This window comes from Anguilla rostrata, chromosome 16, assembly GCF_018555375.3.
Source record: "Anguilla rostrata isolate EN2019 chromosome 16, ASM1855537v3, whole genome shotgun sequence".
NCBI lineage: Eukaryota > Metazoa > Chordata > Actinopteri > Anguilliformes > Anguillidae > Anguilla > Anguilla rostrata.
The window spans coordinates 6,464,927-6,479,272 of record NC_057948.1 but is presented as its reverse complement, the minus strand read 5'-3'; the positions used below and the strand labels follow the sequence as shown (position 1 = coordinate 6,479,272).

The window sequence follows — 14,346 nt, the reverse complement described above, 5'->3', positions numbered from 1 at the left end:
ACCCTTGACGGCGGCCATTTTGTTTGCGTGCCAGCTGAACTACGCGGAGTCGCGGCTGAGCCAGCTGGAGGGCTGCCACTGCGAGAAGACCTGCAGGGCCAACGGCGCGGAGTACCGGAACAACGAGATGTGGGTGGAGCCGGAGAACTGCCGGAACTGTGCCTGCAAGGTGAGGTGCTGTCGAAAAACCGTGTGCCGCGCTTACCTGCACTGCCCGCATCACCTTTACGTGCACCGCCCGCACCACCCTTACCTGCTCCGCCTGCATCACCTTTACCTGCTCCGCCTGCACTGCCCTTACCTGCTCCGCCTGCACTGCTCGCATCACCCTTACCTGCACCGCCCGTACTGCCCTTACCTGCACCGCCTGCACTGCCCTTACCTGCATTGAGCTCCGCCCTTACCTGCACCGCCCGTACTGCCCTTACCTGCACCGCCCGCACTGCCCTTACCTGCACCGCCCTTACCTGCATCGAGCTCCGCCCTTACCTGCTCCGCCTGCACTGCCCTTACCTGCACCGCCCTTACCTGCATCGAGCTCCGCCCTTACCTGCTCCGCCTGCACTGCCCTTACCTGCACCGCCCGCACTGCCCTTACCTGCAACGCCCGCACTGCCCTTACCTGCATTGAGCTCCGCCCTTACCTGCACCGATCTCTTATATACCCTTACATAATATACTGGAAATATATGGACATGTTTATTTTATTTTATATTTTTTGTCCAATATCGTGTAACTTGGATATGTGTCCGAATAATGTGAACGGTTGGAGTTATTTTATTACATTTTCCCCCATATCACATAACTTGGATATGTGTCAAAATAATGTGAATGGTTGCAGCATCTTCATATTTTCTTACTGATATGTTTTCAGTATATTTCATTTCCTAATATTTGGGTTCCCTTTGAAGATTTGCTTGATATACAATGACATTTATAACGCAAGCAACACGTAAGTCCCACTTGCATGTAATTCACAAACACGTGTGAATACACTTTAGAAAAGCATCTTTAAACGTGTTTGTAAATTACATGCGAGCGAGACTCAATCTGCGTGAAACAATAGACGGTTAATTTCAGTCACTTTCTTGTCCTTCATCAGACCGGGGTCAAATACGTATTTGTTTCGGATTCATATACTTTTCTACGCTTCACTGATCTTGTCTGGTGTATTGAAACCAATTAAATACTCTCAAAAAGTACAAACCCCGCCTTCTGGTCACATTGGCAGGCTCAATTACACCAGGCAAGATCAACAGAGCACAGAAAAGTATTTGAATCCAAAAAAAAAACAAAAACGTGTTTGACCCTGGTCTGTCCTTCATATATTGTTTAGTTAGGGTGGAAATTGGGACAGATGGTGGTGTAAATGGTCACAAAACAAGGCAGCCGGACTCCACTCACCAAGTTTGCATATGATCACAATGTCCTTTGAAGCCGATAGCTCGGTAGATTCGGATTGCTGCTCCATATCATCGTGTTATATGGAAGCTTTGGGAAATAGCTAATGTCTTATCAATTCAGCACAGACTGAACATGCAACACACTGCTGTCAAAAAAAACAAAACATAACGCCCATTGATAAAATTTAATGAAGATGTTTGAAATGTTTGGCTGGTCATCATGCAGTGGGTGCTGTGTTAAGGCTGAGCAAACGTTACTGCGTGCAACTATTTTTATAGCACAGCTGCAAATGGGTTGTTACACAGTGAGTCACAGGACCAAAATGGGAATAGCTGGAACATAGTACTACGATGTTCAGAAAGAAATCTAATTGGAGGCCATTTCTTAAAATATGGGTTGAATTCTGAAGAGATTTCAAAATGTGCTACACGCATGCTTGAGAAAAACTGTTGAAGCTACAGCATGCATTTGCTTAGTACAACTAGTTTTTTTAGTACTAATACTCAACAGTTAACTGTATCAATCTTTAATTCCAATTAAGTGACTGTGTTCTTACAGTATCATATAAAATCAGTGAGGGGGGCTTGGTACAGTAGCTTTATTTTTCAGGCAAATGGCAAAGTAAATTTTTTTACTAATTTGGTGCAATGTCAAATGTACCATTTTAATACTATATTATTCATGCAGGCCAGGTTGTGTTACTTCATTCTGACAATGTTTTTTTTTCTATAGAGAATTTGTGATGAAAAAAATAATGTTGACATTATCTTTTGGAACTCACAATCTACCACATTAAGTATAAATATGCCTAAGGGTTTAAACTATTAGGAACTGATGAATTGTGTGAGGAAGATTATGGTCAGGTTCCTTAGATGAAGGTCCCATACCAAAAATAAATATAAATAAAATATATCTTAAAATATATTTTGCATGTAAAATATACGGAGAAGGCATTCAGTATGTCAGGAATATTTGAGAAGTGCATTACCTTATATTTAGAGAGCATAAAATGTATGATTGAACAATAATTTGTGCAGAAAGTATTGGAAGCTATGCATGCAACACATGTGGCGATTATATTGTTTCACGTCACATGTACATTGATGGAATCATTTGTGTGAAGAAACATAACACACAAGTTTTGTTTTTAGAAATGTGTGGTTCGTATGTGGGAAATACACAGCTCAGGAAAAAATTAAAAGATCACAGTTGTCAGTTTATGGGCATGTGTTTGTATGAAATCTAACTTTTGACATTCTTTCATGAACTATTAACCACAATTGATTTTAATTCCAAGCAAAAAAATATTGTCATTCAGATCATTTACTGTGTTTGCAGAGAGTGACAACTGGTCAAAATACTAAAAATACACAGTGTTGTTATTCACTGAATAATGCAAACTAGACAAATTTATTCCCATAAATAAATAACTGCCTTTGCTTGGGAAAGGTTCAACAATCAATATTTCATAGAGCAACCCCAATCTTTTCTTCAGAAAATATTGGGTGGTCTCTCAATGCATTCCAGCGTCGTGGTGGTTTTCGGTGTAGATTTGGGGGTGATTCGCGGTGTTCTCTGGCTTTCAGAACGGGGTGGTGGAGTGCCGGAGAATATTCTGCCCTCCCACAAACTGCTCAGCCGACTCGCTTCCCGTGCGCGTGGAGGGCAAGTGCTGCAGGAAGTGCAGGCGTAAGTGGAAATTAAGTTCCTCTGAGTCACGGTGATGCGCAGGGACGCACGGGCTGAGGTGTGCAATCTGTGTGTGCTGAGCGGTAATGAAGCCCTGGTCAATGATAACGACAACAGCATCAGCAATAACAGCAACAACAACATCAGCAGCATCGCCAGCAACATCACGAACAACAATATCAACAACAGCAGCAAAAACAACGACGACATTAACGTCAGCATCAACAACATTCGCATCAACATCAAAATCACAACAGCAACAACAACATCAACAGCATTAACAATAGCAAAAACAACATCAACCACATCAACAACAACAACAACATTAACATCAGCATCAACAACATTAACATCAACATCAAAATCACAACTGCAACAACAACATCATCAACAACAACAACAACAGCATCAACAATAGCAAAAACAACATAAACAACATTAACATCAGCATCAACAACATTAACATCAGCATCAACAACATTAACATCAACATCAAAATCACAACAGCAACAACAACCTCAACATTAATAACAACATAAACAACAGTATCAACAACAACAACAATGTTGAATGTTCACTGCGTGAACTGAACTGTGTTCTTGGCTATAAATAGCTGTACAAAATGAGTATTGTACCTTATTGAACCTGTGTTTTGCAGTTGTCCAATGACCATGATGTGCACTTTTGTACGTCGCTTTGGATGAAAGCGTCTGCTAAATTAATGTAATGTAATGTAACATCAGCAACAACATCATTATCAACATCAACATCAATATCAACAACACTTTATTTATATAGCAGCTTTCCAGAGCCCAGGGTCGCTTAACAAAGTTAGAAGGGTAAAAAAAAAAAACAACAAAAACAGTGAGTACAGCAGGAAAAACAGATACGTAGGACAGTATTACAGAGGGGAGTACAGAGTAAAGTATAAACACATTACATTACATTTACTTGGCAGACGCTTTTATCGTACAAAAAGCGACGTACAAAAAGTGCATTTCATGGTCATGGACAACTGCTGAACACAGGTTCAGTAAGGTACAATACTTATTTTGTACAGCTATTTCTAGCCAAGAACACAGTTCACAGTGAACACTAACACTAATGAAGGCAATAGTGAAACTAAGCGTAGTTTATACTGAAGAGGTGAGTATTGAGTAGGGATTTGAAAATGCCTACGCTCTCTGCTTCCCTGACGTTTGTTGTGAGAGTGTGCACAGTGTGTGTTTTTCCTGGCAGATGTATCTGTTTTCATCCGGTTTAGCTCGGAATCAGCCCAGAGAAAGTGGGAGTTTATAATGAACTCCATAATGGGCGGGTCAACTACGAGCCGACGATCACTGACTGGTTTAAACAAGTATGAAGCTTTTGTCTGATATGCAGAGATTGGTTCAAATCAGGGAGTCACTGATAGCATGTGTTGGCTCCCCCTCTTTTTGGAATCATGAACCTTTGGTCTCCAGTCATAGCTTGAAGCATGGCCCTCAAGCCAATCTCCAATTGATTCCTATTGGCCAGGGATACTCAAATGCTGGCTTTCACTATTCCCCTCCAATCAGGACTGATTTAAACCTGGGACACCAGGTGAGTTACATCTCTGGCCAATCAGTGGCTTTAATTGATCCGTTAACTAGCAGGTGACCTCAGCAGGGGAGAGAAGAGGGAAGTGTCGATTTGAATATCGCTGATATATGGTGTTTGGCCCTGTTGGGTCTCTTGGCAGGCTTCAAGTGTTTTTTACCAGCTAGTCTAATACCCCAGGCTATAATTTGCTGAACCACTGATTATTTGTCTGGTAGATTTCCCCTGGCCCTCCCTATTACCATTCAGCCCAGGGATCTCAAACTCTAATCCTGCAGGGCCTCCATGTTTGCTGTGTTTGCTCGTTTTTGATCTGTTCCCAGACATAAGTTAATTTAAGTCACTGATTGGCTAAAGAGTCCGCTCACTTTGTTTCCAAGACCGTAATTGGCTGCTGATTGAAAGGAAATTGCAGAAACTGCGACCCTCCAGGACTAGACTTGAACTGTTGATATTAGGCTGGAGGGGGGAGGATGGACTCCCTCTCCACAGCTGGATTGCTCCTGAGAATTCCTCCCATTGCAGGAGTTTTTCTCACCAGAGTCTGAATGTTTTTATTCTTCACACTAAATTTATTTTCACCTCCCGGTTGCTGGTTTTCACAGGTCTGTGTGAAGTCTCTCTTAATTTTATTGTATTTATGTTTCCTGTGTTCCTGTGAAATGTCTTTGTGACAATCTCTTTGTCATTAACCTATGCTTCCAAGTGTATGCAAGCACTACAGTTTCTTTCACAGTTGAGTTTGTTATGGAGATGGCTGCAACCTGCTGTACTGTTTTCTTTTTTCAAAGAAAAAAAAACATTTGTTTTGTCTGTCAGAATTAAATAGAAATGTTTATTGACCCTTGGCCTAGTTTTTCTGTAAAAAAAAAAAAAAAGTTTCATAAAATTGAATGAGTTTCATAATTTATTGCGATTAATCATTCTGGGCCAGCTCCCATTCTCCATTCTCTGCTGAAACCCCTCCCCCTCCCCCCTTTTAAGGAAGAGAAATTGTCTGTTCCAAACAGGCCTCCCTCCTTCACGAGGGCAGCGGTTCAGTACCCCGACACTTAGGGGGTCACGAGATTGGCTCCGAGCCCGAATTGATTTCCTATTTCTGTCTGACTGTTTCAGGAAGGCACCGAGATTTCTCATCTTCTGTTGCTAATGTGGAGCTGTTTCAGGGTACATTTAAAGAGGCGAAGCCTTCGCACGTACATTGTGTGTTTAGTTAAGACCTAGAATATGCTTTACGGCGATATGTCAGTACTTTGTGTTCCTTTGCGCAGAGGTAAGATCTACACAATTGCCTTTTTCGCTTGTGTCTCTGGATAATTCATGCTAATTGTTTCATTGTGCAGCGAAATGTACCTACAAGGGCAAAACCTTCGCGGAGAGACAACGGGTTTCGATGGAGAGCTGTCGAGAATGCAAGGTAATTGTTTTCTTTGCCTAATTGCGCTGCGTGGCTTTCCCTAATGCAGATTAATCACATTATTCGAGTTCGCATTATTTAATTAGGCTGTGTGCTTTAATCACAGCGTGACCCAGGCAATCTGTCCAGTCTCGTTTTATGTCTGCGTGATGGGAATGCGATTAGCAATTTGCAAACCTGAATACAAAAAGCGCTGTTTTCTCCGACACATGCAAGCTGTTTCTGAACACAACTGATAAGCTATAGATGCTTCATTAAAGACTGCGTCTCCTACGGTTGAAGTGTCCGTTAAGTCAGAAGGAGAAGACATATAAATATGTTTTCATATTTATAACCGGTTTCTTTTTCATTTCAAGCATGTCATTTTGAAACTGGAGAGCAGGAGGTCTGAAGTGGCTTGTCTGTTCTACATGGATACTCACCTCAAATTCCCTTCTGATTGGCAGACCACACCAGTCGGCAGTCACATCTTTGATTGGTTAAAATTTAAAACGTCTTCTTAGCCACACAGTGAGCCCAGTCTCCAAATGACCAATGCCACATTATAGTGGGTACTGTAAGAAGTTTGTTGCTTTCAGGTTAAAGAAACCTAATTTAAAAAACTCTAATGATTAGAATTCACTGAATTTCAAAGTTTTAGCTTTTGTTATTTAATCATTATATAACTATTATAAATGTTTTAGATTTTTATCCTTCAGCTGTACTGATTAACATGCATAGAATCTCCATTTGTATGTACTCTGGCTGAACGTCCTAAAACCCAGGAAATCATTGTTGTCCCCTGTAGGGGACACAAGTCTCAGGTCTTAATCTCAAGAACCATGCGTTCTACTAGACTGAAACCTACACTGCAAGGGACATTAAATAAAAACATATATGTTTTTGAAAATATTTCCCCTGCAACACGTCATCCAAGACGCTGGTATTAGGCCAAGAAACGTAAATACTTTTTTTTCTGCCGGGTTCTCCGGAGGTTAAGAGAAGTCAGGAGAGTGAGGCATTACTCCCAAACTCCAGGTTTTTAAATAATAACGGCTCCCGAGCAGCTTAGGTTCACCGCGAGGTCGTCCAGGACGTCGGCTTATGTTTTAAAAATATCACCTTCTCCCTTTGTTCGCGTATAGCTGTAGCGGAAATCGTGTTATTTTCACACATCTGCTAAGAAGCTGCGCGAACATAAAATTTAAGCCGTATAAATAATCGTGGCGTGTCATTATGTATAAATAGCGCCGCGTCGGGGTTGGTCTCGGCGGCGTGGAGAAACGCGGTGGTTTACTGCCTTGCGCTGCCTCGTTTCTCCTTGAGGTGTGAGGAGAATGGGAAACGTATGCAGCAGCACTGCTGGTCCAAAACAACGGTAACGAAAAAGAAAGCGGCCCTCTCGAAATGGACGACGTGGATAAAGGGACAGCACCGTCTGCTCCTGCGTCACACTTCCTGTTGTCACTGTGTGTGTGTGTGTGTGTCTGTGTGTGTGTGTGTGCGTGTGCGTGGAAAAGTCAGTGCAAAAGTTTTGGGACGGTGACTCCATTGTTGTTTTGGCTCTGCACTTTTAAAAATCTGTTTCACGATGAGTGAATACCGCTTTTCAGGCTCTGCGCAGTTCCTCAAGTAGCGGAGGAGTGTTTCAAGTCCCGCCGTGAAGCGGTGCATTAAGAGAGACTCTCTAGTTTGTAGGTAAAGGGCAAATGTAGGTGGGCTGAATGGCCTTTTCTTGTCGTGCTTTATATTTCATATGCTGTGAGTACGCACATCGAGAGCTTCTGCACTTTGATAACAGACAAAAAAAGCCGTACGGCCAAATAATTATTGTACAGCAACAAAGCCAAATGCTATGGGCCCCAGAGGCATTAATGCTCCTGAAAATAAGCATTTCAGAAAAATCTAGAAAAGACCTGTCGCTGCTTTTATTAAAATAATCAAATAATAAATTAATAACGATGAACGCAGTCTCGTCTCTTGGCTTTAGTCCTCAGTGCAGTCGGTATAAATCCGATTGCCCCACTCTAAAATGCTGAAAACGAAATTACGTAAACTTTTTACCTCAAATCTAAAAGGAACATGCTCAAAATCGAATCTGGCCTGCAACGCGGGCTCCTCCGCGAGCTTTTTAATCGATGCATCGGTCCCATTTTCGCATCGTTAACGGGATTCCGACGCGCCGGCGCTTCGCAGAATGCCGCAAAGCGGAAAAAGAACGACCCGCCCCCGAAATTAGTCGTTTAGCGAAAGGGCGGCGTGTCGGTCTGAACTTTTCTGTTTGCGTGCCTGTTCTCATCGGGTGCAGACCAAACCGAGAGCCTGTCACATGACAGGAAGCTCTGCCTTTTTTTAAAAACTTTTGGGCCTGAGGACGGGGACTATCAGATTGCGTTTTTTTTCTGCGTGGGAATTCGAAATGGAACAACAGGCATCTTTCAACATCGTGATTAATTAGCTCGTGCAGACCGAAGTTTTTTCATTTTCTTTCGTCTTCTCACGACAGACACCCGTGAAGGCTCAGCGATCGCACGTCCGTCGTTGCCATGACTTCACCCTCGAACCTGATATTTCCACGGATACTCGGAACACAGCTGTGAATTTGAGTTCGTCTGTAAACGAAGGCTTTACGCACACAGTAGCGCTCACTTTCAGTATGTTTGGTGACATTTTGGCAGTAATGCTCCAGTTAACCCCTGATTCCATTAATGAGCGTGTATTGTTTGAACTGGCTAAACAGTATCCACTAAATGTACTCATTGAACTGTGAATAAGGTACAGAGAGTAAATGTTCTGTATTCATACATAAGCCAAGAGGTGTCCACTGCCTATGTGTTCACTACTGATGGATAAGTCCGGAGAGAGTGTAAAAAGACTGAATTAGGTGCTTGGTTCGCACTGACTACAGTATGTGTTCAGTATTGGTGTGCAAGTCTCTGTAGGAAGGAGTGTGTAACTAGCCAAGGAGCAGGAACCCCCCCCCCCGGGACCAGCCTGATCTCCATCTTCTCTCCACTTCCCTTCCCTGTCATTTTCGCTCTGAACCTCCCTCTCTCTCCTCTACCCGCTCCTTCTGTCGCTGTGCGTCCTGACCTCCGCCACTTCTGTCCCTCCTCCCTCTCTTCTGCTGTCCCTGAATCATCCCTCCCACCTCCAGAATCCCTCCCCCCCGCTATCTGCTGATGCTACTGCAGCCTCTCTCTCTCTCTCTCTCCCTCTCCCTCCCTCCATCACTCAGTTATCGCAGTCCCCTTGTTTCCAGACCTACAACGCTCTCCTAGCTCAGCGGTGTACAAACTGTGGGCCTTGGGTTGTGGGAGATGCACTACACGGCCAAAAGTATGTGGACACCTGACATCCAGCATCTCATACAAAATGATGGGCATTAATATGGAGTTGGTCCACCCTTTGCTGCTATGACAGCCTCCACTCTTCTGGGAAGGCTTTATACTAGATGCTGGAGTACAAAGCCTGACTCACAGTTGGCTTTTCAATTGATCCCAAAGGTGCTGGATGGGGTTGAGGTCAGGGCTCTGTGCAGGGCAGTCATGTTCTTCCGCACCGTTCCTGACAAAACCCTTTCAATATGGTGTGCACAGGGGTATTGTCCTGCTGAAACATGCAAGGGCCTTCCCCAAACGGTTGGGGAAGCACAGAATCGTGCAGAATATTATTGCATGATATAGCACTACGTTTTTCCTTCACTGGAACTACGGTGGCCTAGCCCAAACCAGGAAAAACTTCCCCAGACCAAGAGGTGTCCAGATACTTTTGGTCATATAGTATATCGATTGGGTCATGAAATCATTTCAAGTTACCCCAGATTTACACCATACATGGTATTTCTGCTGTGCTCTTACTGGACGTCAGTTATTTTCAAAGGAGAGAGAGAGGTGACCCTCACTATTCCTACTGCACTCTGCCAAACTTCTTACGGTAATTGTCCTCGACACTTTTGCTTGGTCATCAAGTTCTTGTTTAGGCCAGCGCTGCACAAACTGTGGGTCGGTCAGCCAAACTTAGGTCACGGGGCATGTATTTGATTGTGGTATCGTGTCCTAGCCCATGGCTAACTGACATCCTCTACGTCTACGGGACCACATTAAGGGTAGCAGGGAGACGGTCCGTCACAGCCGCAAAGGCTAACTTTTTATCAGAAACCAGGATTGAGAATTCAACACCGGCTAGCACACCGTTGCCTCACAGAGGGAGTGGTTTTGGGTTTGAGTCCCAACTGATCGAATCCCCTTTCTGCGTGGAGTTTTTCCCCACGTCCGTGCGGGTTTCCTCCGGCTACTCCGGTTTCCTCCCGCAGTCCAAAAACACGTAGGCTTTAGGGCTCGCTGGCGAAACGGACGTCAATCCCAACGTGACTACCCCGGTCAAATAAAGTTTAAATTAGAGAAATAAAAAAAAAGAGCAACGTTAAAACCTGCCGGGTCAAATCTGAGCCGCTAACACAGGAAGGCGTGCGTCATCTTTCGAGTTTAAATTTTTCGAGTTCATTTTCATGTTCGCGTTGATCCGAGAGGCTGGTGGACGTGGGGATGTGGGGGGGTAGAGGGCAGGGAAGAGAAGACTTTCCCGGCGCTGAGCTTTAGCCGCTTTTAGCCATTTCAGAATGACCAATTAATTGTGATTTTTCAAGCTGTGTTAAATGGCCGTATTAGCACGCGGATTAGTGAGGAGATTGAAATGAGGCGTAATCACAATGACTGCTCCACCGTCCTATTAGAACTGCCTATTTTCCCCTCAGATGCCTCGTTAACAATCGCTCACTGCCTCGTCTACTATGCGCAGCATTCATAATAATTTAATTTACAAGCACCTGGTCGGAATTTGTGTTTTTTTTCCGCGACTGTACAAGTACTCTTTTAATACAGAGCCCACAGAGAATGCACTTAATTTTAAGAGATATAATTTGCCTATCTAGTTATCACTCACAGTCGTATTTATATAATCTCCCTGTTAATATTTCATGTGGAACCAAGCGCTCAAAATTCATTGCAAATTTATGGGAAACGTCTGAGTGCAAGTACCAGGTACAACGCGTGGAATGGAGAAAGCTATTGAGAATGGTAATGATCCTATAGGCTCCATTGTGAACAAGAATATGTGTAACTGTGGGTAGGTAACGAATAATGGCACGCGCTTCAGTTTTTGAAATAATATATTATGAAGTTCAGAAAAGATATTCCAACAATTCACAATATATGCGATAATATAGAATATGGCTGATTTCAGGGGGAAAAAAATGCTGTAAAATATGTTCATTTGTTTTTACAAAAGTTCTGTACAGCTTACCATGGTTACGAAGTCCTCGTACGATTTGAATAATTTTAAATGAATCGTTTTCTTTTTTTTTTTTTTCCTTTTTTCTGTTTCGTTGGCAGAACGGAATGATGGTCAAAGTAACGGAGAAGTGCCCGGTGCTCAACTGCACAGTGAACGAGCAGATCCTTCCGGAAAACAGATGCTGCAACGTCTGCAGAGGTAGGATTCCGTTCTCTCCTCCCTGCGGTCGCCCGCGGCGTTCGGCGATCTCCTCTTCTTCCTCGTCTCCTCTTCCTCTTCCCTTATTCTGCGCTAGCGGTGAGCCTTTCAGGGGGCGCGGAAGTCCAGGTGAGCCGTCGCGCGGCGGTCTGAGCGCGTGCGAGTTGGGGTCCGGTGGGGTGGGTGCCGTGCAGTCCTCGGGAGCCTCCCGTGTCATAGGTCCGCTTTTTAAGGCGAAGGGGCGTTCTGATTGGCCGTGATACTGTTCGGCTGAGACGGAGGCGAACCCTCAGCTGCCCTGCGAAGCGGCGCGCGTTGACGATCGCCGTAAATCTTTCCGGAAAGGCTTCTGCGGTGCCGAGCCGCAGATAAGACCTTTTTTTTTCTTTAGGCCATCCTCGATTTGGCTCATGAGGGGAAGTCGGGTGCCATCAAAGCATTGTGCTTACAAGCGCAAAAGCAACGGCAATCTCGGCGGCTAATAGAATCTGAGGATTTGAATGAAATTTATATCGAAAACTCAAATGAATGTGGGCGTGCGGTGGGCGAAATGCTGAGCTTGAAAGCAGCTTGGCGTGTCTCGAACGTGAATTCTATTACGGTAAAAAGAAAAAAAAAAGTTCTCGGTGATGTATGGCTGCCGGTGACCTTATGAATCATTTTGAGTGTGGGAATAATCCAGCTGAGATTGGCGGGAATGTAGTAGCACCTGAACGCGGGGGACCGTGGCATGACCTCGGATTGAATCACCGCGAACGGAGAGTCGGAGTCCCTGGAGTCCTGGCTTGAAGCAGTGCTGGTTACTCTGCAGTCTGCAGGTAAATGATGAGCCAACATGGCTCCCGGGGGCTCGGTTTCTTCATTACGCACTCATATGTGCTCGTGAAGCATCTCCTGGAAGCCTGAGATGGTCGTTAGTCTGCGGACTGTGAGCGTGAGTCTGATTGGCTGCTTTATACTTTGGGGAGCTTGCCTGTTGGGTGGAATCTGTGTGAGTTCTGATTGGCTGCTTTATAGTTTGGGGAGCTTGTCTGTTGGGTGGAATCTGTGTGAGTTCTGATTGGCTGCTTTATAGTTTGGGGAGCTTGTCTGTTAGGAGGAATCTGTGTGAGTTCTGATTGGCTGCTTTATAGTTTGGGGAGCTTGTCTGTTAGGTATCTGTGTGAGTTCTGATTGGCTGCTTTATAGTTTGGGGAGCTTGTCTGTTAGGTATCTGTGTGAGTTCTGATTGGCTACTTTATAGTTTGGGGAGGTATCTGTGTGAGTTGTGAAGAGTGGAGAGCCTGATTACAGAGGCGAGCTGCTTCTGCACAGGGTGGGCCTGGGATAAATAATGAGCTCGTTCCTCATCTTTCCCCGTCGGACCGCGTCCGTGCTCGCACCCTTTCATTCTCCAGGTGTTCAGCCTCCTGCACCCTTCCCAGTGAGCTCTGTTCTCTGCTGCTTAAAGCGAGCCCTTATCTCCCTTTGGAGCAGGCATTTCCAGCAATATTAGCTGCACCTGACAAGCTAACAAATTCTAGGTTTTCACATGAAAGTCAGTTCTGTTGCCTTTTGCAGGAACTTTGTAGAAATTCAGCAAAAGTCTTTTGAAACTAGGTTATGTACTCTGAATAAAATACGGCATGTACTGGATTTATTTTTTTTTTTTATTATTACTGCAAATTTGTAGTTGAGTTATTAACTGGTTGCTCGTAGTGCAGTGAGTGTCAGTTTTTTTTGTGCTTTTTCTCACCAGTTTTGAATGCACAGTCTAATTAATCAGCACTCAGGGCCACAGTCTCTGCTTTCCCTTCAGCAGAGAGCAGACAAGTGTGTCACACAGGCACACACACACACTCAGACACACCGGCACACACACACACACACACTCAGACACACCGGCACACACACACTCAGACACACTGGCACGCACGCACACACACACTCAGACACACCGGCACACACACACTCAGACACACCGGCACACACACACACACACACACACACACTCAGACACACCGGCACACACACACACACACACACTCAGACACACCGGCACACACACACACACACACACACTCAGACACACCGGCACGCACACACACACACACACACTCAGACACACCGGCACACACACACACACTCAGAACACACACACACACACACACTCAGACACACCACACACACACACACACACACACACTCAGACACACCGGCACACACACACCACACACACACTCAGACACACCGGCACCACACACACACCACACTCAGACACACCGGCACCACACACACCACACACACTCAGACACACCGGCACCACACACACACACACACACTCAGACACACCGGCACCACACACACACTCAGACACACCGGCACACACACACACTCAACACACCGGCACACACACCACACTCAGACACACCGGCACACACACACACACACACACACACTCAGACACACCGGCACCACACACACACACACACACTCAGACACACCGGCACCACACACCAACCACACACCACACACACTCGACACACCACACACACACACACACACCTCAGACACACCGGCACCAACACACAACACACTCAGACACACCGGCACACACACAACACACCACACACACCGGCACACACACACACATCAGACACACCGGCACACACACACACACTCGACACACACGCACCAACACCACACACCCAACACACACACTCAGACACACCGGCACACACCACACACACACACTCAGACACACCGCACACACCGCACACCATACACAAACCCACACACACCAA

General features: G+C 45.0%; 1 protein-coding gene across 1 annotated transcript in view; it reads left to right on the top strand.

Annotated features, from left to right (window-relative positions):
• The window catches only part of LOC135241831 (protein kinase C-binding protein NELL1-like), a 290,330-nt gene that overhangs the window by 127,888 nt on the left and 148,096 nt on the right, over positions 1-14,346 (top strand). The window contains exons 8-11 of the mRNA XM_064312554.1: positions 35-169; positions 2,991-3,093; positions 6,018-6,091; positions 11,464-11,563. Coding sequence (XP_064168624.1) covers positions 35-169; positions 2,991-3,093; positions 6,018-6,091; positions 11,464-11,563 — 412 coding nt within the window. The remainder of the gene's footprint in view (positions 1-34; positions 170-2,990; positions 3,094-6,017; positions 6,092-11,463; positions 11,564-14,346) is intronic.